Source organism: Sturnira hondurensis, unplaced genomic scaffold, assembly GCF_014824575.4.
Source record: "Sturnira hondurensis isolate 20B ecotype Veracruz unplaced genomic scaffold, ASM1482457v3 Scaffold0010428, whole genome shotgun sequence".
NCBI lineage: Eukaryota > Metazoa > Chordata > Mammalia > Chiroptera > Phyllostomidae > Sturnira > Sturnira hondurensis.
The window spans coordinates 3,488,629-3,512,656 of NW_028083059.1; the positions used below are offsets into that span (position 1 = coordinate 3,488,629).

Sequence of the window (24,028 nt, forward strand, 5' to 3'; positions counted from 1 at the left end):
GTCCTAAGGGGGCGTCTCTTGTAGGCAGCATAGGTGTGGGTCATGCTTTCTTGTCCATTCAGCTATTCTATGTGTTTTGATTGGAGCATTTAATCTATTTACATTTAAGGTTATTATTGATAGGTACTTATTCATTGCCCTTTTTGTACCTGTGTTCCTCTCTGTTTCTCTCTTTTCTCCCTTTCCTAAAGCAGTCCTTTTAGTATTTCTTGTAGAGCTGGTTTGTTGGAGGTGTATTCTTTTAGACTTCTTTTGTCTTGGAAGCTCTTTATTTGGGCTTTTATCTTGATGGAGAGCCCTGGTGGGTAAAGTAGCATTGATGCAGGCCTCTGGTTCTCATTACTTAGAATATTTCTTGCCATTCTCTTCTTGCTTGGAGTGTTTCCATTGAGAAGTCAGTAGCTATCCTTATTGGGGCTCCCTTGTATGTTACTTCCTTTTTGTCCCTTGCTGCCTTTAAGATTCTCTCTTTGTCTTAGAATTTTGCCATTTTAATGATGATGTGTCTTGAAGTGGGCCTCTTTGGGTTCCTCTTGATTGGGATTCTTTGTGATTCCTGGATTTGTGTGACTTTTACTCTCATCAAACTAGGGAAACTTTTTATCATTACTCTTTCAAATAGGTTTTCTATGCCTTCTTCTTCTTCTTCTTTCTTCTTTCTTCTTTCTTCTTTCTCTTCTACTACCCCTATTTTTCGGGAAGTATTATGTTTCATATTGTCTTGCATTTCTCTTAATCCCTCTTCATTCTTCCTGAGCCTCTTTTCCTTTTCTTGCTCTTTCTGGAAGTTTTTTTCTACTTTGTCCTTCAACTCGCTGATCCAATCTTCTTAATCGATCTGGCTTTTGATTCCTTCTACTGTGTTCTTCAGTTCAGAAATTCTATCTTCATTTTTTCTTGTCCTTTGCTGATAGTTTCTATTTACTTTTTCATGTTGATATAGTTTTCAGTGAGTTCATTGTAGCTCCCCTGTAGTTTCTGGTCGCTCATTCTGAGCTCTTTGAATTTCCTGATAACCAGTGCTTTGAATTTCAATATCTGATAGTTGACTTGCCTCTATTTCCTGTAACATTATTTCTGAGGCTTCCTCCTTTTCTTTCATTTGGGTGTTGTTTCTTTGTCTTCCTATTGTTTGTGAGACTCTTCTTGTTATCCTCAGCTTTTTAAATTGATCTGTTCTGACTCCCTGGGTTAATGGTGTGAACTTCTGTGGTAGAATACCTGTGAAATTTAGTGGTGCAGTCTCCTTCAGGTATCTTGATGTTCTCCACTTCTACCTACTTCTTTTTTGTGTGTATGTATGAAGTATAGGAAATTAGCAATACACTGTGGAGGAAAGAAATGGGGAAACTTGTCAAATAATACAATATAACCAGCCAAGACTAAGAAGCGTATAGAGAAAAAGGAGGAATACAAAGATACTATTAAAATATCAAGTAAGTGAGAATAATGAGAAAAATACAAATGTGCAGCAATTTGTGGCTTCTCTGCTATAGCAAAGTAAAATTTGTCTTTCTGTTTGTATTGTTGAGATTCCCCCTGTTTTGGACCCACTCTCATCTTTTTGCAGTTCCCAGTTGTTTATGTCACTTATGGGCAAAAGAAAACAAAGCAACATAGGGGAAAAGGGAATGGACTCACATGAACAAGTATAAAAGACACATGGACAATAACTAAGGGTGGGGGGTGGAAAGGGGAGGGAGGCGGGGAGCATGGGGTGGGGGGCGGGCAGGGTTGGGATTATAAGACAGAAACCTGTACTTGAACAAGAATTAAATAAAAATTATATTAAAAAAAAAGGAAAAAAAAGAAAACAAAGCAACAAACAAACAAACAAACAAGGCAGGAGAAGGGAGGAAAAAGTGATAAGTTTGGGAAGAAAGGAAGAAGGACTAAAACAGGAAAAAAGAAAGGAGAGGAAGAAAGTATTGATAGATAAAGGAATAATAAAATAAAAAAATATATGAGATTACTAAAACAACAACAACAAAAACAACAACAACAAAAAGAACAACAACAAAAACCCATCTTCCCTTGTTGGTTTCAAACTGTCCAAACTGATTTTTCGGTTTGAAGCAGGACGTCTCTGTGGTCCTGGGTGCAGGCACCAGCCAGGCTATCAGACTGGGGTGTGGGTGCCTGCGCACCTCTGTGTACACCTGTCAGGCTTGCAGGATCTGGCACGGTCCTTCCCAGTCCTGTGGCGGGACTCAAATGCTCCTGCCCCTCCTCTGGATCACTGCCAGGCTGGGTGGGAAGCAAGCCAAGCTGCCTTCACAGGAGAACACCTCAGTCCACTTTCCAAAAAACTTCTCCAGAAAGCCTGCCTCTCAGCTCAGCCCAATCCCCAGACAGAGCCGTGACTACATTGTGTCTCTCAATTATCCGGGGCTGGTAACCACAGTCTGCAGTTGAACATGACCCTTTGTCCTTTGTCCTTGTTACCCTCTCTGTAAACTCAAGGAGACAGGTCTCTGCCCAGTGTTGCCCAGCCTTGCTTAGACAGGGAGGGAGGGAGCTAATGACCGGTGCTGGTCGCCTACCGATGCTGCTGTGTGCCCAGGCTTCTGTGGCAGATGTCTCCAGAACTGGGCACTGGTCCAAGTGCCAGCCCACCGCCTCTGCTCCTGTCTCCACTCAAGTTCCTGGGACCCCACTGACCTGCCACTGTCCAGTCTCTCAGCATCTGTCACAATCTCTGGTCTCCCAATTTCATAAATGCTGGGGAACTGTTGGTTGATTGCGCTGTTCCTCAGTACATCTGCCAGGATTTTCTCTCATGTGTACGGGGGCTGGAGTCCGCTCCATCCTACTCCATCGCCATCTTCCCGGCCCCACTCAAGGGTAGTTTTTGAAGGTTCTTCTTAGCTTTTGTCCTATTTCTCTTCAGTAAACTGGCCTACCTATAGTTTATCTTCTTTCTCACATAGAGCCACTAGCCTTTACCTCATTGCTTACCATAAAAATCTGCGTTGTTTTTAAGAGTGCCTTTAGGCTTGAAATTCTCCCACACTCTTCCAAATAAAGTTAATTTCTTTGCACATTGCTTCAGCCATCTTACGGCCCATCTCTGTGCTTGGGAAAGATCTCTTAGTCATGATTATGCTAAGGGATGGCAATGGTGATGTGTTTCTCTTGGATGTGGATGTGGATGTGAAATGGTGGTGGCCTACCTCTCCTACTGTATACCATACTCTAACAGGGTGAGGAAACTTGTCATTTTGGCCATACCCACCCAGAGTAGATTTTTTTATCATGCTGAGACAGACAGAGTACAGGGGAGGAAGGAGTGGGTCCTGGCTCAAGTGCCATCACTATCACTGTTCTTACTGAGATTTGATAGGTTTTCTTATAAAGTGTTTCTTTATTTCCTCTATGTTCTTAGAACAATTTCCAGAGACTTTAAATTTTTGTTATTTTTTTTTAGAAATAATTTTCACCAATTTTACTTGTCTCGAAACCAGAGAAACTGGCATTCATGCTGCCTGTCACCTACCAGGTCCAATAAGCAGAGACAGGGATTGAATCTTTATGGGTGCTTTATTCAGATGGTTGGTGATCTGAGAAGACAGCGGATTTGTACCCTAATGGACCATCTTACATTTCATTTCAAGCCAGCCTTGTTAATAAGGGGCAAAAGTGTGAGTAAGGGATCTGGAATTTCAAGGGGAAAAGGTGTGGGTAAGGGATTTGGAATTCAGGAGAGAGGTTAATCAGATCAAAGCTGCACTCCAGCAATTTCCCTAGCATCTTCTCATCTGCTGGCCAGTGATTTTCTTTATCTGTTTCCTGGGCCTCACATGATGGGTCAGATACCACCTTGGAACACAAAGGTCAATTGTTTGTGGTCTCCTGGAGTCAGGGTGGGCTGTACCTGCAAGTGCTGAAACAATAGCTTTTTACATGCATTAACTACTAGGCTTATTAACTACTACCTTAAACTAAAATTTTCTAACTCTTGAGTCCCTCATCAGTTTCACTGGAGAGAGTATCTGTGGGGCTTCTCATGCCACCATTGTGGAAGTTGTTTCTCTTACTGTGCTCCTCAGCTTTATTATATTAATCACTATCATTAGTTTATTGAAGGTTTACAGTGAACCTTGATACACTATTTCTGTCAAAGTCTATATTTTTGAACAATTCAAGGATAAAAATACTTGAAAAAATATGTTTCTCTGACATGCTAGACTGATTTGAAAAAAGAGTAAGGACTGCATATTTTTTAATAATTAAGTCCATTTTTATGATAAATTAAGATTAAATCAAGGTATTCAACTAGAATATTTGAATGTGATTATTTCTCAGAATGAGCTGGCACCTTCTGTTGAAGTTTTCCAAGTGTGGTCTTGGGAACTACCTGAGTGAGAATCACTGAGGTGCTTGTTTAAAAAGCAGGCTTTTGAACTTCACTTCAGACTAGTTCACATGCAGAGAGACTAGTGGAGGTATTCCACTCATGCTGTGTGCTAAGTTAATGTAGTACAAGCATGGCTAATGAAAACTTCAGGTAAACTTTATATTGAATACTCAACACTCATCAAAACCAAGTGGTATAGGTCTTACTTTCTCCTCTAGTCCATGAATTTGTAAGGAGAGGCCATTGTACAGTAACCTGATGTATACTATTAAGTATACTTGATGTATACATTAATTTGATGTATACTTAATAAGTTATATTAAATTTAGAGAAGACTATATATATACAGAGAGTTGGGACAAGGTATATATCCACAAATAGCTCCTACCACTCCATATGTGCATTTATTAAGAGGAAGAGCTGAACTAGGGGAATGTGAAAAGTAGAAAGTCATTTAGAAACCTCCATTCTGTGTACTTGGAATCCTGTGTTGTCAAGTTCTCCCCCTCTCTCAACATGTATCACTGCTGCCTTTGTACTGATGAAATGAATAATGATTGAATATAGTAAGGGTAGCTAAGGTAGATTTGTTTTTGAAAATTTTCAATGGCTTAATTGCTTTTTGTTATGACTTAATACTTGGTTTTTATTCTGAAATAAATATTAAACAAGTATTACTACATGCCAAAGTGCTCTGTTAGGAATTCTGACTCCTCTCATTTCCAAAGATGGATTTGTTTTTCCTCCAAAAATATTTTACTTGTATTTTTTCTCACTTAATCTTGTATAATCTCAAGCTAATTATTGTTTAACTGGGTTAGGAAGAAAGTTATATATAACTGAAAATAGTATCAAAATATGGGTTTAGTGTATACTTATTGTTAAAATTATATCTGATTTTTAGCAACTCTCACTGTTTTACAAACATCACCCAAAATTGATTTGGTATCAACTTAATACAAAAATGGTATCTGATACATGGGGACACTTTCACTGTTCTGGGGATGTCATCTAAAATTAAGCAAAATGATGTGAAAACAATTTACAGACATTGGAAATGGCATTAATTGCTGATGCAAAGGGCCACTACTACTTTGTAAAGTGTTTATTTCTTCATCATCATATTTCAGCATTTTTCCAAGTGTCAGGACAGACCTGAGTTAGGAATATTTGTAGCTCTAGCTCCCAGGTCCTGCACTCACTTGATTTCTCCTTATCCTAGTCCTGACCCAGGATCAGGAAACTACAGATGTGCAGATTGTGCCTTCACTGGATGTGAAACTGTCCTTGCCTCACTCTTATGGGGAGCTGCTTGCAGAGGAAGAGGCACCATAAACCCTGCCATCTCAAGAGGCATCCTGGCATCGCATCTGTTAGTTATTTCCATATTTCCACCCATAGAAACTTTCTAATATATAGACTCTTCATTGATTTTTTAGACATTCTTTTTTTTCTTTTACAAATAGGCCAGTTAAAAAATTATGTTTAATCTGCATGTTGAGTGATCTTCCACTGGATAACAACAAGTGGACCAAGGGATAGGGACATAAGTACTCAGGATAAAGGTAGCTTCAGGAGAAAGTTGTTAAATGGCGTGGCTAGGACAGTTATACAAAATACTAGGGAAATCAGCCTTTTAAAATTTTTTTTGCATTGTAGAACATATGCCTTAAAAACATTCTGCTTCTATCTGGTATTGAGAGATTTCTTGTAGTGGTTGTGATGATTGATCATGGGCTCAGACATAGTGGTGCTAAGATGATGGATTTATAGAATAATGTTTTGTTATTTTGATAGATGGATTTGCATATATCTGGAAACTAATTTTTAAGTATGCATTAACATAAAAATAAGTATTAGAAAAAAGAGAAAAGAAACCTAGCATCAATTAGAGCACCTATTAAGTTCTGTATTATAAGTGGGAATACTTACACTAAACCTATAAGGCCACTTTTATGATCCCCGGTTGGTTCCTTCTCGGGGAGGAAACTGTGATTCTAAGTTAGGTCAGGGGCCCCAAATTACACTGCTAGTAACTGTTATAGTGCAGATTCCAACCTGAACAGCTCTGCAGTCTGTGCCCTTTCCCCTCATTTCTGTCAACCAGCAAATGTTTACTAAAATGATTCTCTGTACCTGTTTCTTACTATATACTGGTTATAATTGTTAATGAATAGTTTCCAGGAAGGTTCTCTGCTCATTATATGCCAGATTTTAAGATGCATCTCAATTTCAAAATTCTTGTGTAACTTGCAACAGTATTATCACTCTATTCAGCTTCCTAAGCTCTTTGTATCTTTCTTTATGACCCTACAATAGGTAAGTGTTTCTGATCTTATCCACCTCTGCCTCTCCCGCTCTTTGAGTTCCCTGAAACACCTGGCATCAGAGTGAGGGGGCTTCCTGGGAAAAATGTGTTTGTGAATGTGCTGAATCGGACCCTCAAGATTCTCATGGTCTGTTTATGCTAGAACTGGATTAGTATCCACATTCTGTGTGTTCTCTATCTCACTGTGAACTAAAGTTTGCTTTGCTTTGTTTTGGGTTCATTTAAACAGATTTAAAGAAAGCCCCCAGTTCAAATGCTGCCAAATCCGGTCTACAGAAATCTGGACTTCGGCCTCCTGGGTACTCACGTCTTCCTGCCGCCAAACTGGCGGCGTTTGGCTTTATGCGGAGCTCCAGCGTGTCTTCAGTCTCCAGCACCCAGCCTGTGGACAGAGCACAACCTGAGCAGAACCGCCTGGCCAACCGTAAGTGGGGCAGATAGGGCGTAGTGGGCGGGGCCGGGTGGGGGGGTCGGTGTTGGCCTGCGCGCTCTGCACAAACGCAAGCATCCTCCAGTTAGGAGTAGGTGAACCAGCAAGTGGGTGTAACAGCGTTTCACTTTCTTTATGTAATAAGCTGAAAATTTGGGTTGACAACTTGAATCTACTATTACTGGGATTTAAAAAAATAATCTAATGAAGAAAAGTAGCCTACTTCACACTATCATTTTCTATTATGAGAGATTAATGTCCTGGAAAAAAGACTTTAAAGTTACTCATAAATCTAGAAGATAATTGACAAGGGACTGATTCCAGGAACCTCAGGAACCCTTTGCTTTGTGGATTCTAGGCAAGAAGTTCAAGATTCATAAAAGGTGTTACCATGCTGTGCCATTATGATACATATTAGATATTAAGTATTAGTGGAAAATTGTTTTAGTCGCCTGTGATTCCCTATAGTGGCTTTGCATTAAGCTGAACTTCTTCAAGTCTGCACCTGAGAAGGTCCCCATTAGCTGACAAGATTTCCTGGCTGCTGAGACTTCTGTTGTAAGCTGTATTTTATAGTGTGAATTAATACCCTCTGAAAAAGTCACAATAACCATTGTCCCTAAAGAAGATCCAGAGGCTGCCCTATTTGGTTAAGCCTTTGATGCCCAAACCCCACCTCAGCCTCATCAACTTCAAAGTTATTGTTATTACAGCTTAGATGTTGGTTAACAAGAATCTGCCCCAGGGCTAGAAAAGTTTTAAAGTTTTTTATGTGGAGAGCTGTTTTGAAGGGATTATAGTAGTTGAGTCAAGCTGGAGGAGAGAAAAGGAGGGAGAGGGATATCAAGCCGGGGAGGGAGTGATTGAGAATGAGATTGATTTTATAAGGTTTTTTTTTCAATTTCCTTTCCCCAAACTTGTTCCTTCTCTTTCTCGGGTTTACAGAGGTAATGCATTGAACATTTGTACATGTCCAGTTCTAAATTTTGGTCTACCTAGTTATTCCTAGGAGTAATGCATTACTTTTCCTTTATCTTGATGTGTTTGTAAGCAGTTTCTAGGAGGTTCTTTACTCACCATGTTTCCTGAAGGTGCTGTGCCTCAGACCAGTTTTCCCATCAGATTTACATTAGAAAGGCCATTGTAATTAGGGATTACATCATGGCACTGTAGGAGTCTCAAAATCTGAAACATGATATAATAAGGAACTAAATTAAAATGTGTAACTCATACTTTTAGATATGAATGCCCATATGGTCTGAAGATTATAAAATACAGAAGCAGCTCTTTGTATTCATTTTTAGTAGTAAAATTTCCAGTGGTATATTACTCTTTTAGAAGGAGCATGAAGGAAAAATATCTCATATCATCTATATCTTTCTAAGGGAAAAGTGAAGGTTTTGATTCCTTAAAAAAATTAACTTCAAGGTGAGTGGAGCTGTGTCCCTATGGTAGAGCTTTTGCTAAAGGAAAACTGACAGGTGTGGACAGAATAATTCCAGATGTGCTTAGAGCATTTCTAATCACCTCTGCTTCGAGGGATACTAGATAGGCACCCCTCAGCACCCAGGGGTTATGTGCCAGAGAAAATAGCTCCCAGTGTAAAGGCTTCATATTAAGAGTAATACCTCATATTGCTATTCAGCATTTTTAAAAATAGCATGTTAGAATTTATTTTTAATTATTTGCCACCTAACTATACCAAATTTGTACTTTATCAGCAAATCACAGAAAACTTCACATGTGTTTTAATTGATATCTTAGTACCATTCACCATTATTCTTATAGTTGTTATTAGATTTAATGTTAAGAAAAATTTTGCTTCTCTTCTTGAGTGGAGAGATGATGGTTTGATGACAAGGATTAAGTGAAATATGAAGCTCTTGAAAGACCAGAAATGCTTCCATCATATACTAGGAGCAGTGCTTCATTGTTTAGCTCATAGAAATAGTGAACATGCTGTCAGAGTCGGTTCCTTTTTTCTTTGTGGAATATTAGTCTTTCTTGAAACACTACTTTCCCATCAGATTTATTTTAGGAATACCACTGTACTGAGAGATTACATCATGGCACAGTAGAACTCCCAAAGTCTGAAACATGACTATAAAAAGGAACTATTTGTAAATGTGCAACTCACATTTGTAGATACTCCTGTGCCTATAAACAGTTGGAACAGTGTCCACAGTGACTGTGCGATGATATAACTGGGGAACTGTTAAGTGGCATATTGTGAAGGCCTTAGTGTTTCCTGGGCTACCTTGGCTTAGCTACACCTCTTCTGTGCTGTATTCCTGGGTTTTGGGGCAAGTGATGATAGTGTGGAGAGGGAGGCACATGAGCCCTGATGTAGGTCTCAGCTGTTCTGTGGGGAATCTACCCTCCACCAGAGGTCAGGCACCGGGCAGGCCTTCCTCTGTCACATGTTCTTCCATCTCTTTTTACAAGGTTTTGACAAATGGAGCAGACACAAGGAGGGAGATTATGTCTGTAGGTCCTTTGAACCCCAGTATATCTTAGCACTCATTTATAGCTGAGCAAATTGAAATTAGGATGGCTTGCTTGGGTCCTAGGCCAGTGTTGTTCCTGTATTTAGTTCTTAAAGCTGCCATACAGGGTGAAGACGCACCCGTGATTTGAAGCCTTCCTTTTCTACTACTGAAGCAACTCTTAGAGTTGGAGCTACCTCAAGAAGCGCTTCAGGCCAAACCCTTACTTACCCCTTCCAATGTTATCAACCAGGGAGCCCTAAGTGCATGAGCTCTGCAAGTGATGGGGAGCAGTCCATCTTGGGAAGGGGCTATTCACTGTGTGCATTCAGGCTGCCTCTCTGTAGCTGCAACTAGCAGCCCGGTTCCTCTGATGATTAAATAAAAATATATAAATATTTAAAAAAGAATTTGAAAAAGTACATTTGTACCCTCCCCCACCCCAATAATTTTTTTCTCTTTCCTTTTTTTTGATGAAGGAAGTAGTAGAATGTTTGGGAAAGTAGGGCTATAGCTGAGGAGTTGGACAGGGAGACTGATATTTGTATGAGTAACCTTGACACAAGGATATATGTGCTCATAGCCTAAAAATGATGCCAAGTTGGACAGAAGTTCATGAGCTGGGTGTGGGGGTGGTTTCTGATTAGAATGATTAGGAAGTTTCTCAGAGAGCTTGTAAGCTGGGCAGTATTTTGGGAGATGGAGATGGGCTGTAGGAGATATTTGTGGGGAGAGTGCTGTGTCCAGAAAACCTCCTGAATCTAAGGGGTTCACATCTCTGGTTCATCAAAGCCTTGTCTGTCCCCTGGCACCTGTGACATGTGTTTGAGCTCCCCAGGTTTGTTCTTAGAATGCATCTATTTCAATACTTTGGTCTCCCCTTTGGTCATCTCATCTACAGCATCAGTTCTTAGGATTTAGGATGTGATGTTGAATCCATATTTCTAGTCTCAGCTTCCTACTCATCGATCTTTCAAATGACCTTCTAAATATCTGGGTGACTCAATGTACCTCAAACCGAACATTTTCCCCCTAAGTCACAGGTGGCAAATGCAAGGCCCACAGGCTGAATCCAGCCTCTACTGTGTTTTATCCGGCCCAGCACCTTGTTTCTAGAGGAGCTCTCGCTGAACTGTTAAGGAGTAGTCACATTTACACAGTCCTAAAATCATATTCAGCCCTTTGAAGGCAACTGCAAGGCTGATGTAGCTCCTGGTGAAAATGAGTTGGACCCCCTTGTCCTAAATGAATCTTTTACAAACCAGTGCCTGCCCTCCAAATTGTTTGATCTTTTAGTGATATCTGAGATCTCCTGGCTTCTGAGGTGAATATTTTATCATCAGTATTATCTGTTATCTTCCTTTGCTTTCTTTTGTGTTCAGTGATTGAATCTGATGAATTCCTTCTCTCTCTTCTCAGCATCCTAGTACCTCTCACCTAAACTATTCCCAGTACATCTTCATTCTGTAATCCACAGGGCTCTTGATCCTAGACAGTTTTCTCTTTGACCCTGTTTGACTCCTCCAAGCTGTCTTTGTCATTGCTTCTGCTCCTTGCTAGGTGTTCCATGTTCTCCATGACCTACTCAGCCCTCTTTTCACCTTCCTTACACACCAGCCCCTGACATACACCCTTAATCAGCCAACCAGAATTATTTACATCTTTCTCTGAGGAATTTATGCTTTCCTACCTTTGGGTCTTGGTGTTAATCACTCATCTCTGCAATGTTCTACCCGACCCCAAGATCTCTCTGTAGATCATATCATTTTCAAGTGCAATTTTAATACCACTTCCTCCAAAAAGCCTTCCTTTATTTGTGAACCTGAAATGATTTTTTCTCCTAAGAACTTTACAGCCCCTTGCTTTTAGCACTTTTGTGAATTCTCACATAGCATCTCATTGTAGTTATTTTTTCCTATGTCCTGTCTCCCTTATGGATTGTAAGCTCTTGAAGATAGGGGTTATGTCTCGATTTTACTGTCTATCATGCTACCTTGCATTGCCTTTATGGTAGCAGAATTTCAAGAGACATTCTCTCCCAATAGCAACATTTTATTTTAAATGAGTATGGAACAAGAGAGACCCTTGAGAGTAACTTGGGCAGCTTTTGGAAGTATTTTGTAGTAGGAACACAGTTTCACTTTATCAAGATTTTTTCGTCTTGAAATTTGGTGGAGTTTATCACTGTGCTTTTCACAGTTTTCTAGAACCTCTAAAATGTTGCTTCCAATGACTGTGGTGTACTTATAGATAATTTATACAACTTAAAGAGCAGAAAAAAATAGGTCACTTAAAGGGTAATTATGTTCAGAGATCAGTTATCATGTAGCCTGACTTCATAGTCTCACAAATGGCTAATGACCTATATATTTCCTTGCAGTGCTTATAATTAGCCATTTTAAAAGATTGGGTTAAAACCCTACTGTTGAGGATTTTCATAAGAGTATTTCTGTTTTTAAAAACATATATCTCAACTTGGTGAGATTAGATATTCTCATTAAATCCTAGAGCTTTTATTTTTTGTTTTAATAATAAACAAGTAAATATTTAAAGAATTTTTGAATAGATTTAGGTTCTGGGAATATAATCTGAACTGAAAAATCACTAGTTTTTATTGAAGGTTAGTCAGTGAAGATTAGGGTTAACATGAAAGACTTTTGCAATGTTAACTTTGCATTTATGCTCATGAGTATTATAAAATATATTTACACACATACCACATTTGGTTTTCTGTATTGGACATACATTCTAAATAAGATCAGAGTTGACAAGAGGCATTATCAATAACTCCTACTGAAACAGTCATTAGCCTACCTCATATTCCATTGGCAACAGGGGAGTCATTTTTTATTCACGGAAAAAAGGAGCTGGAAAGGACCTGTGAGGTTAGAATCCAGGGAACCTATTGCCTACTTGAGATAAAGCCTTATTGACATCCTTGTACATGCTCATTTTGCCTTTCCCTGCCCTAGACACTTCATCTATTGTTGGGTAAGAACAGACCTCAGTGTTGACAGCTGTTGTGACTAGGACATGGTAATCCTTGCCCTTGTGAAGTTACGATTCAGTGGGGAGGTGGGAGTATGCCAGTGTGCAGGAAGCTGTTAGTGTGACTATGGCTAAAGTATGCACAGCATTTGGTGGGTGGGTGGGAGAGGAGGTATGTGAAGGAGAAAGTGACTAATCTTCCTGAGTGCAGGTGAGGAAAGACCACGTGACCCTCTGGTCCTCTTCTGGCTGTGTCAGTGCAACTGCATTACTGAGTTTTCAGACTGTAGGATGCACCAGACCATAAGACTCACCTAGATTTTAGAGGAAGAAAATAGAAAACAAATTGAAGAAAAAAATGTAGCAAAATATTTAATAACATAAATAACATAGGTCACTGCTCCCCCACAGCAGTGAGCCAGGTAAGCTCCATTTGGACTATAAGACACACTCCCCTTTTCTCCCAAATTTGTGGGGGGAGTGTGTCTCATAGTAAAAAAAATATAGTATATCTTTGGGTCTAATTATTTTCCATTGGTTTTAGGTAATGACAGTGTTCTGGATTTGCTGTAAAATAATCCCGCCAAGAAATAAAACAAAACAAAATAAAAAGCCAATAACAAAACAAAAACAACAATGAAAAAAACATGATTAAAGATGGAAGTTTTAGATAATTCTTGAAACTGGTTGATGGAACTGTAAGAGTTTATTACACTTTTTACTTCACTTTTTTGTATATTTACAAATTTATGAAAAAGGTAGTTAAAAATCCCATCTTCTCTTTGTATTGGTTTTCATTTCTTAAGATACAACATAGTGTAGTGATGAAGGGCATGGTCTCTGGCAATAGACTGCTTGGGTTTGTATCCTGCCTCTGCTGTTTCCTAGCTCTGTGACTCTGGGCTGGTTATCAATTCTGTGTGCCTCTGCTTTTTTATTATGAAATAATAATATACATAATAATAAAGTGCAAAAACCACCATAGGATTGATGAGAAAATTAAGTGTAATTAATAAATGCAAAGTGCTTAGAACAGAGTAATAGCACAATAGTAATTATGATGTTTTCATGGCCGTTTCCACCCATGGGCCATGGGAATGAAGTTCTGTGTTGAGAAAGACTTAAAAGCTCAGTTGGAAAAATGGCTGTGGGGGATTAACTGTCTGGCATAGGGTAAGGAAAGTGATATTGATAACACACATCTAAGTCAAGGAGATGACAGTCATTCCATTCCTAAATTTTTATAATCACCTCTGTCATGTATGGTAAAGACCTTTCTGAGGGTTAGAGGAAAACACGAATCATTTATGAAATTTTAAGGTAGGAGTTCTGGAAGTTGATCTGTTGATTTTCATGGGAGTCTCTTGCTTTTGAGCTGTAAGCTTATAGTTGTTTAGATATTTATAAAATATAGGTGAGGAAAGTTGTGTTTTGACTTGATCTAAAGGGCTCTGCCATGTCATTAGAATGTTATCATTTGAGAAAATATATTCAGTTGGGTTCCCTTTAAATAAAAGATATTTATACAAGGTGACTAATACATGCCACATTAATCTAAGCTGATGGCATTTCAAACCTCTACTCAGAATAGAAACTGAGAGTCAAATCTGACTTTATTTCTGTGCCTTTCTAAGGCCTATAGAAAAAAACGAGAATATTGATTTTGTAGTATATAAAGGGCTTCACATAGCTTCCTGTCTTGTTAGTCTAATACCATTGTACTAGGATTTTACTTTGTCAACTATCTCAATCCTACTTGGGTGGGTAGGGCAAAGAGTATAATGAGAACAAAAACCAAAATAAGCTCTGATTCCTTCTGGAAATGAGGAAGTCAAACACACATCATTGATGGATTTAAATATCTATTTCCCTGGAATCTGTAATTATGTAATTTAAATTATTCTTTATAAGGAAAAAATAGAACCATTTTCACTGAATCATGCTGTGAATTTTTTCAGTTATTTCCACACATTTAATTCTTGCTTTTACTCCTCTCTTTTACTTCCTTCACACACAGTTACAAAAGAGAACATGGTACTTCTGAGTACTAGTCATTGCCTGTAAGTGGAAATGTTGTCTTTATTGCTTAAGTAACACCTAGTTTATCCACCTTGACTCAAATATGTGGGTAAAACTGTTAAAAATTAGTGTCCCTCACCCTGACCAGATGGCTCAGTTGGTTGAAGCATTGATTCTAAAAGGTTTCAGTTTGATTCCTTGTCAGGGCACACACCTAGATTGTGGCTTCAATTCCCAGTTGGGGTGCTTATAGGAGGCAACTGATCAATGTTTCTCTCTCATACCATTCTCTCTCTTTTGCTCTTTTCTCTCTCTCTTCTTCCTCTCTCCGTCTCCCCTTTCTTTTCTCTCTAAAATCAATAAAAACATATTCTTAGATGAAGATTTTAAAAAACTACAATATCCCCCTAAAAGTTGTGTCAGTTTTTAGCATGTTCTAACTCACATAAGGTAGTTAATGAAGAAAGAATGCTTCAAACTATGGGAAAGTGATTAAGATAAGAAATATGCTATACATGTATGCAAACTATGTATCAAAACCAGCATTTATGGTAATAGAATAATTTAGGGGACATCAGTTAACCTCATTGGATTCAGATTTTTGTTATAAAGTTGGGAGGGTTGAACTAAATGACAACCTTGGGTTCTCAAGAGCTGAGATCCTATAACTTTATTCTATAAAAAAATGGAACCATTCATGGTTCTTAACTGCATAATTATATTCGAAAAAAATGTGGTAGTGGTGAGCAAAGTCATTTGGAGAAGAGAGACTGATGGTGAGAGATCCTAGTTCTGCCAAATTTAGGAAATGATTCCCTTCTAGCCAGACCTTACTTTTGTTATTAATTCCCTGTCATGGGAGATGGAAATTTCAGAATACTAACAGACAGAAAGCAGCTCCAAGATTTTATTGCTCTGCTTTCTCTCACAAAATTCAGAGCTAGGAGATTCTTAGAAATCACCTTCTTTCCCTACACCTGCCTAATGCTGAGCATCTTGGTTTACTGGTCCAGGACCAGAGCAGAGATTGGAGGTGCAAATAGGAAATGAGGAGGGAAAAATGTTTTTATACATTTTGTTACTTTTGGCTTAGGAGAAAACATCCTAGAACAACTCTCACATCACTTGGGACAACAGAGAAAAAATGTAAAAAGGAAACAAGCATAACTTCTAGACTCACATTGACTTTTTAACAACAGGACATGCTTGCTTGTCTCTGTGACACACACAAGCTGTCTTGTGGGAAGTTTGGTAGTTCCTTGCAGTGCCTTCCTTAAGGTGGAAGACAGGGGTAACACATTGACAATCCCTTTTGCTTCTGGTGAGAAAGAGAATACATTTCATGGTGATGTCAAAGGGTTCTTTTTCTCCTATAACAGACAGCCATTGGGAAAAGAAGATTCATGGGAGCCTGAAATAGGAGGTGGCAGTGAGGGTGGGAAGAAAGGACAAATGTGAGTGTGTCAGAAATGACAGGTCAAGAGCACGTAAGAAGGTGGGTGACTAGAAGGGTAAGGGTGTCACTTTCAAAACTGGGTTCAGGAGGAAGAGTGCATTTGAAAGCCTCTGGTCATGTTGTTTGCAGAAAAGAATCCATAGAAATACATCCAGTAGATTTATAGAAACACTGGACTGAAATTAACTAGAGCAGCCATGGAAAAATAAATGATGTCTGGAACCATGACTGAAAACTAGGAGAGTGTAGATAGGATAAGATTGGAAGAGTGATGCCCACAGATTCTGCAGGGCATGTCTAACTAGGTCTGGAGTGGAGACCATGCAAACAGAAGGTGTGGCCAGCGAGAAGGGCAGCACATCTGGAACACCCAGGAAGTGGTGTAATTATAGGAAAGAAGATGGTTAGTCCATGCTCCCTGTCCTGCAGAGGCTGAGAGAGTGCAATATTGAGAAGAACAAGTCTGCAAATTTAGTGATTAGGAGGTCACTGGTAACTCTGAAGTTAGCTTCAAAAAATGTCTGAAGGCATGAATCAAGCTATTGGGGCAGAAGGGAGGTGAAGGTGGAGAATACTAAGGAATGTTCAGAACTTTGGTGGAAGAAAGACAAGGACTGTAGCTCAGTAGAGGAGAGGGGTAAGTAGTAAAGGAGAGATTGAAGAGGAGTTGAAAGCAGTGAGGATAGCAGATGAGGCTGTTCCTAGAGTATGCAGAGGGAATGATATCAAATGCACAGGTGGGGTGGGTAGCCATGAAGATGGAAAGAAGGGGGTAAATGATGAGTCTAGAGAAATGTTGAACAAAAGGAAAAGAACTACAAGGAGATCACCTTAGTTAACAGCTGACTTCATTTGTCCCAGGTAATTGAAAAGTAGGGTTTGGACACAGGCAACATAATGGAGTTGGTATTTTGTTAAGTAAAAAGCATTGCATGTTTATCTGGAGTGATACAATGAGCCAATGAAAGGTGAAGGGAGAACTAAAGAGTTGTGTACTCCTGGAAGTTGGAGAGCATGATTTCATACTGGACACACTCTACCAAACTTTAGGAGCATGATTTCATACTGGACACACTCTACCAAACTTTGTCTCTAGTGATTGTGGTAATTCACCTTCTCTCACTTATAGTCCCTATTGTACTGTAAATTAGAACATTTCAAATCCCAGAGTGAATATACAAGGTTTCTTAGGAGCTTTGAATCAACAAACATTTAAAGACACCCCCATGCAAGCAGAGGTGCTGGGTGGCAGGGATGTGGGAATGTGATCCCTCTTTGCCTTTCCCCTTCCCTGGCCTGCTGTACCCATCTATGTGGAATTCCAGTGAGCACGTTAGGAAATCACTTGTTTTATAGCAAGTATATCTAGTTGGCTCAAGACTTGAGGACAGAATTCACTACTATGGTCAAAAGAATAAAATTCTATTCTAAAATTTCAATTCCTACTTGTCATTGCTGAAAAAGGGCATTTTCTTGATTGCTTGTTGAATACGGAGGACCCTTGCATATCTATAAATTTCTCTGTCCAATAGAACTTTCTGTAATGGTGAAACACTCCACATTTGTGCTCTTGGTAGCTACTGGGGTCATTTAACCATTTCAGTATGGCCAGTCCAAACTGAGAAACTGAATTCTAACTGATTAGTTTTAATGACTAAATTTAAGTAGCTACAATAGCCACAATAGCTAATGGCTACCCCATTGGATAACACAATTCTAGATCGTATTATTAGTTTAGATTTGTAAAAGGATGTAATGCTTCTGACCATAACTCTTTAAGATTTATATGGCAGGCATTTATTTCTTCATTGAGGTGAGGCATCCCCCATGAATCTCTGAAGACTGGAGATTTAGGCTCCTTAGTTTAGACTCAGGACTAATAAAGATCTCATGTTTGATCCATTTAAAGTCTTTATAAGGGTTATTTAGTGTGGGGGAGACTTTCTTGAGCCATAGATGCTGCTTCTGATCCTGACTGGTTGTTTACTAACTTCATACCTTTGGCCATCAAAATAGGTCAGAGGAGATAGAGTAATTCCTTCACATAGAATGTTTTCCCCATGTACAAGAACAGCAGAGTGTGTATCATTTAACTTTTTGTTTAAGATATCTTTCTGGAGTATAAATATAATAACTTAGTTTCATTCTATCTAGACAAAGTTGGACAATATCAGAACTAGAAGGAAAAGGTGGCAATGAGAGAAATATATGAAGTCCAAGGAAAGATGGAGGGGAGGCTAAGGAAGGAGAGCAAGGGGAGTGAGGTGCAAGTAGTAATAGGTCTGTTGTGGGAAATAACCGAGAAGGGGTTAAGGAGCCACAGTGCCCCATGGACTTCCTTCTGATTCAGCAGCTCTCCTGCCCTGAGCAACCCCCACTCCCACTCCACCCCAGGTGGGGACACAGTGAGAGCTAGAGTGAAAACCCAAGGTCAAGGTCAAGGTCCTTCATAGGATCTTTGAGATGCAGACATTTGTATTGTCAAGTAAGAGAAATGCCAGACTATGGATAACATATTTAGCCAGTCAGATAAAACTTTTAAATGGGTGCTTATAGGTAAAAAGAAAACTTCATTACTGTGAATTGCAAATCTTACCCTGTAAACTTACTCTGCAGACAATAGACTTGTTAAATCACTTTGGGCACTTTGTATTGTGCAGTTTAGAACAAGAGCAGACTGGACTGAAAACAAGACAAGGTGGGAGAGAAACATTATCAATGAAGTAAAATGTAGAATTTTATCGCTAGTGAGTACCACAAGCTGAGATGAAATATTACAGATTTTGTGATTAAGTAAATGTTGCATTAATGCTCTAACTGCTGTTAATATGGGTCTATTCAACCAACAGATGTAAAAACTTCTGTCTGGTGAGCATGGTAACTTTTGGATGCTAAATTGACATTTCATTGAATATTCTTACACAGTTGAATGCATGCAGGTTGTATATGAGACATTTTGGGTGGCTTGGTGATTTTAGTAAAATAGATTCACCACTGGGGTTTGAATACCATTGAGCACTGGAGTATGCATTTACGAAATTGGCACCGGGGTCTGGAAGTTCCTCTGTGGCTATGTTATTGTGTAAGGATGATTTTGACCATGCTGCATGTTCATCAGTTATATTCTTTGGGGTAACCAATAACCAGAGTCACTAAAAACTAGGTTTTGTCCATTGATTTCCTTTTACTGTAGCTGGGCTTGTCAAAAATTACAAATTCAAATGCTGGAATAATTATTTGTATATGCTGAAGATAATATATCTTTTGTATCTCTGTATTAAGTGTATTTTATTTTTTTAATATTTTTAAATTTTTTATTTATTTATATTTAGAGAGGAAGGAAAGGAGAGAAGGAGAGAAATATCAATGTATGGGTGCCTCTCGTGAGTCCCCTGCTGGGAACTGGCCTGCCACCCAGGCATGTGCCCTGACTGGGAATCGAACTGCAATCGTGTGGTTCACAGGCCATGCTCAATCCACTGAGCTACACCAGCCAGGGCTCAAGTGTATTTTATAATAATATATGAAAATTCATTTTATTGGATCCCTTTAAATTAGCAAGGTAAAATGTAAGGAAGTTGGACTAGTGGCCAGAAATAAGGCCTCTAACCTCAGCTCTCTGACTGACTAGTCTGTGGCCTCAGGCAATTTCTGCTTCACTTGTTTGGGCCTCAGGTTCTTCATCTGTGAAATGGGGCTTTTGGATTTGGTGATATTCAACACTGCCTCCAAGTGATTCTTTAAAAACTGTCTTGTAATTTCAAGCCAAATAATAGAATGTATGTGTTTATTCTAGTTAATGGTTGTGGGGTCCTAACAAAGTATATCGACTGGACCAACCAGGCATTAGAGAGTTGTTACTTTTGACTGTCAATGTGTAGATGTGTGTGAATAATGTTCTGTTTTAACTTGGAGGACACCCAGACAGAAATGAAGCCCTAAGCTTGCCTTCACACCTGACCCCAGCCAGTACCTCTGCAGTGTCAGGGCTATGTGGGATTCAGTTCAGATTCACTTGCCGCACAATTTAAACTATGAAGACAACAGGGATACACTGAGAATAATTAAATCCATAACATAGAATTAGATACATTTACTAATACATTTACTAATTATGTATTAGTTTTACCTTAAACGTATATAATAAATATATATTACATGTGATAGGTTTTGCAATAAATGTCTAGTTATTCCTTCCTGAGGTTCCATAGATGAACTTCCACCAGTTCATTTATGACATTGGGACTTAGATTCCTTATATCAAGACCCTTAGTCTATGGCTCCATTTATGTCAAGTCAAAGCTGGCCCTAAGTGAAGTCCGTTATCACAGTGTTGTTGCTAAAGATGGTTACTTCTTCCAATAAATTCCTAAAAGTTTCTTTGCTTTCTTTTTTCCTACATGAGAGCATTCTTAACTGTCCATGGTGTTTTTTCTAATTTAGCATTTTCTTCTCTCTCTGTGCTCTGAGATTTCTGTGGACAAAGAATGGCATGTTTTAACATCCCTTTCTATGTAACTTCTTAATAAGAGTTAGAGGTAAAGATGGACGGATTTTGTTGGCAGAACTGTGGGTGTTGTGGCCTTAGCATTTTTTATCTCCTGCTGCCACTCTGGGGAACTTCAGTTTAAGTGCGCTCTCCCTGGCCTGAGCAGACACAGAACTGTGTCACTCTTAACATCAGCGTGTGGCAATGGAAGGTGACCAGCTACTCCGCCTGCTGCCATGGCCAAGGGTTGCCTTCTTCCTCCACATCTTCCCCCACATCCTGGGCCTGTACTAAGGACCCATGGGGCTAAGTATTCACAGATGCTAGGAACTCTCCACCCTCACTCTCCTTGGTTGGCTACTAAAAATGTGATAATTATGCAGGGATGTTCTTCACATTCTTTTATGTGAGTGTTTGTGTTTATATGCAGACATAGGTGTGTAGGTGTACACAACTTACCACAAGTTTGCCAAAAGCCACCATGAAGTCTTCCCATCCCACCTCTTGCCCTTGCCACAAATAAGTGTGACAGAATTGCAGTCACCTAGAATCTTCCACCAAGGCCACTGTGGCAGAAATCTGAGGCTCGAATCTGTTTCCTCCTGCTCTTTAATAGAAACTGTGTGGCACGAAGTTGACACAGCAGACAGCTTCAGCTGTCAACTGTTAACATGCATTTACTCTGATCCCTTTGATTAGAAAATGAAAAATGCCAGCACATTGCGGTCACTGTCAGCCCTGAGGTGTGTCTTGAAAGTTGGTGCTGACAGAGGGGCCTTCTGTTGACACCAGTCAGGTTTTTAAATGAAGGCAAATGAGCCTGGACAGACCCTGTTAAAATGGTTTCACTGACTAAACCTGCTAATTAAGCTGGGGGTCAACAAGCAGGTGTTGTTTCACACAGGTGCTCTTGGTCTGTCCAACAACCGCTCTGAAAGTGCATAAGAAACAGTCCATGTCTTCCTAGTGTTTATTACAGTTGAGGAAAGGTGTGTTCACAGACTAGAGACTGGAAAGAAATGTAAGTCCCCTTTGGACACTTCTTCATGTTCCTTGGGCATCTTTGTACACTGCACCAGCTTCCTTCACATGCCCTTAGCTCTCTGTTCTTTCTGGAGCCTTGTTCACCATCACAAAGACAAAACCATTCATGCTGGCACCTTAGATGTGATTGTGATCATCCCCTAAAGGATGAGCTAGCTGTCAGAAGAGGGGAGAAGACTTTTATCACCATGCCAGGGTAAGCTAGTGATGAACTCAGGACGGGGCAAAGGTCTGCTCCCCTCATCCTGTGACACACACCAGGGTGAATGACACTAAAGGTCCCTCTGGAATTTAGGGAGGAAAGGTATACTTGTTCCATGTGGAGCTCGGGTCTTAGGATGAGGAGGTCCCCCCATTGATGGGCTTCTGCAGCAGAAGCTATTGGACTTTCAACAGTTCCCTGCAGTGTCTCCTTTGCTGAGTACAAGGGGCAACCCAAAATATAGAATTTAGTTATAAAAATTGTGTATGTATTCTCACATGTTTAAACCTCAGTCACCTTCAAAGTGCTCTGTATTTGATGCAATACACCTATCAATACATTTTATTCCACTTCTCAGAACAATTTTTGAACTTGTCAATTTTGATGCCTTTTAGTGCTTCTGCTGTTTTTTTGTTGTTGTTGTTTGTTTGTTTCACCTCTTCCACATTCACAAAATGTTTCCCTTTGAGGACTCTTTTCATCTGGGGAAACAAACAAAAAAGTCTCTTGGGATGAAGGTGGATACAGAAGGTGGGGCATGGGGGTCATGCTGGTTTTGGTCAAAAACTGCTGAACACTCAGAGTGGTGTGGGTAGGTGTGCTGATAAATCACCCATCATGAAATGGGCAAATGTGTTGAGTCTTCAAAAAAAATTCACTGAAGTGGAATGCAGCCTCTTACAACAATGCCAGCTGCTACACTGATACAGATGGGTTACTAGAACACTCACTGAGTGGGAGGAACCTGTATTACAAGGAGCCCGCCCTCCAGAAGATAATTTCTATTTTTCGGTGATTTTTTTGTATGCAAAAAAATTTTGTATACAAAATTTTTGTCTACAACCATTCAATTTTTGTATACAACCCCCATATGTATACAAAGCTGAGTTCAGCTGCCTCAAATATGCAGGAGGCCTTTAGCCGTGTGCAGATACTGCATGAGGGGGGTTGTGTATTGTGTGCTGAGCACAGAAATTGGCAGGACCCTGTGATCCTCAAAGAGCAGCAAAGAGGTAGAATGGAGGTGACTAGGAGTTAATGAGAACACAGATCTAGATACTGACCTAGGCTATCCTTTTGGACAATTCACATAATCCCTGTGGGCATGCAGTGTCCTCCCTGTCAAGTAAGGGGTGGGATCATGGTTTCTGAAGTGTGTTCTGTGGATCTTGTGTCCCTGGTCCCAAGGCTTCAGAGCAGAAGGTTCTCAGGAGGTTCCAGGGCCCTTGGACACAAGTTTGATACTTCTCACATTTTAATTCAAAAACAGTAAGGAAAGATCCCTTTTACTTCCTATGTATTTTTCTTCTCACAATTGCAGAGTGTACAAGTTATGCTGTCTGGATATGATATTGGCAATAAAAATTAATAGCTACAACTATACAAGGTCTATTCAGAAAGTATCCAGCCATGTACTATGAAAAATAGAGACATTATTGAAGAAGATACAAGAAACATTGTACAAAGGACAATGACACTTCAGTCCCCTCCAAAATAGATACATTGGGACCTCATACAGTTCTTCCAATTGCCATCAGCGTCCTCATCATATTTTCCTGAATCTCACAGATGGTCTGAAATATCTTCCATTTCAAAGCCAATTTCAGTTTTGGGAAAAGCCAGAAGTTGAAGGACACCAAATCTGGGCTGTAGTGGGGCTGAGTCACCTGAGTGATTTGATGTTTCACCAAAAAACTGCACAGGACATGATGCATGAGCAGGGGCATTCTAGTGATGAAGATGCCAATCACCAGTTGCCTATAGCCAAGTAGCTTCCATGGAGGAATATTCAAGCTTAATGCAAACTTTGATGCAGATTCATTGCTATACTTACTCAGTCATTTTGAATGTGACAGCCACACAGTACACATGCTCACTCAACAGCATCTACCTCCCCCACTGACTAACACAGTGAAGTTTTCATTGTTCCCACATGCACATTCCAGTCCACTCTCCTTGGCTGCCAGCTCCTATCGGTGTCACACAAACCATCCTCATTATATTAATAATGGCTGGACTTTTCCAGACAGATCTTGTATTCCTAAACTAATGTTACATTTGACCATTTAAGAGAATCTAAGCTCTTTTGGTAATATTGCTATAAAGACAAAAATCTTGAGTCTCAATAGGTGAATATACATCAAGCCATTTTAATTGAGGAAAAAAGTTGGTCAAAGTTAATTTTAAAAAATTTAAATAATGGTAAGGTTTTCATGATCTCATATAGT

General features: G+C 39.5%; 1 protein-coding gene across 1 annotated transcript in view; it reads left to right on the forward strand.

The window, feature by feature from the left end:
* MTUS2 (microtubule associated scaffold protein 2) overlaps window positions 1-24,028 on the forward strand; it is a 642,868-nt gene that overhangs the window by 308,748 nt on the left and 310,092 nt on the right. Inside the window, exon 5 of the mRNA XM_037058899.1 lies at window positions 6,916-7,110. Within this exon, the coding sequence (XP_036914794.1) occupies window positions 6,916-7,110 (195 nt within the window). The remainder of the gene's footprint in view (window positions 1-6,915; window positions 7,111-24,028) is intronic.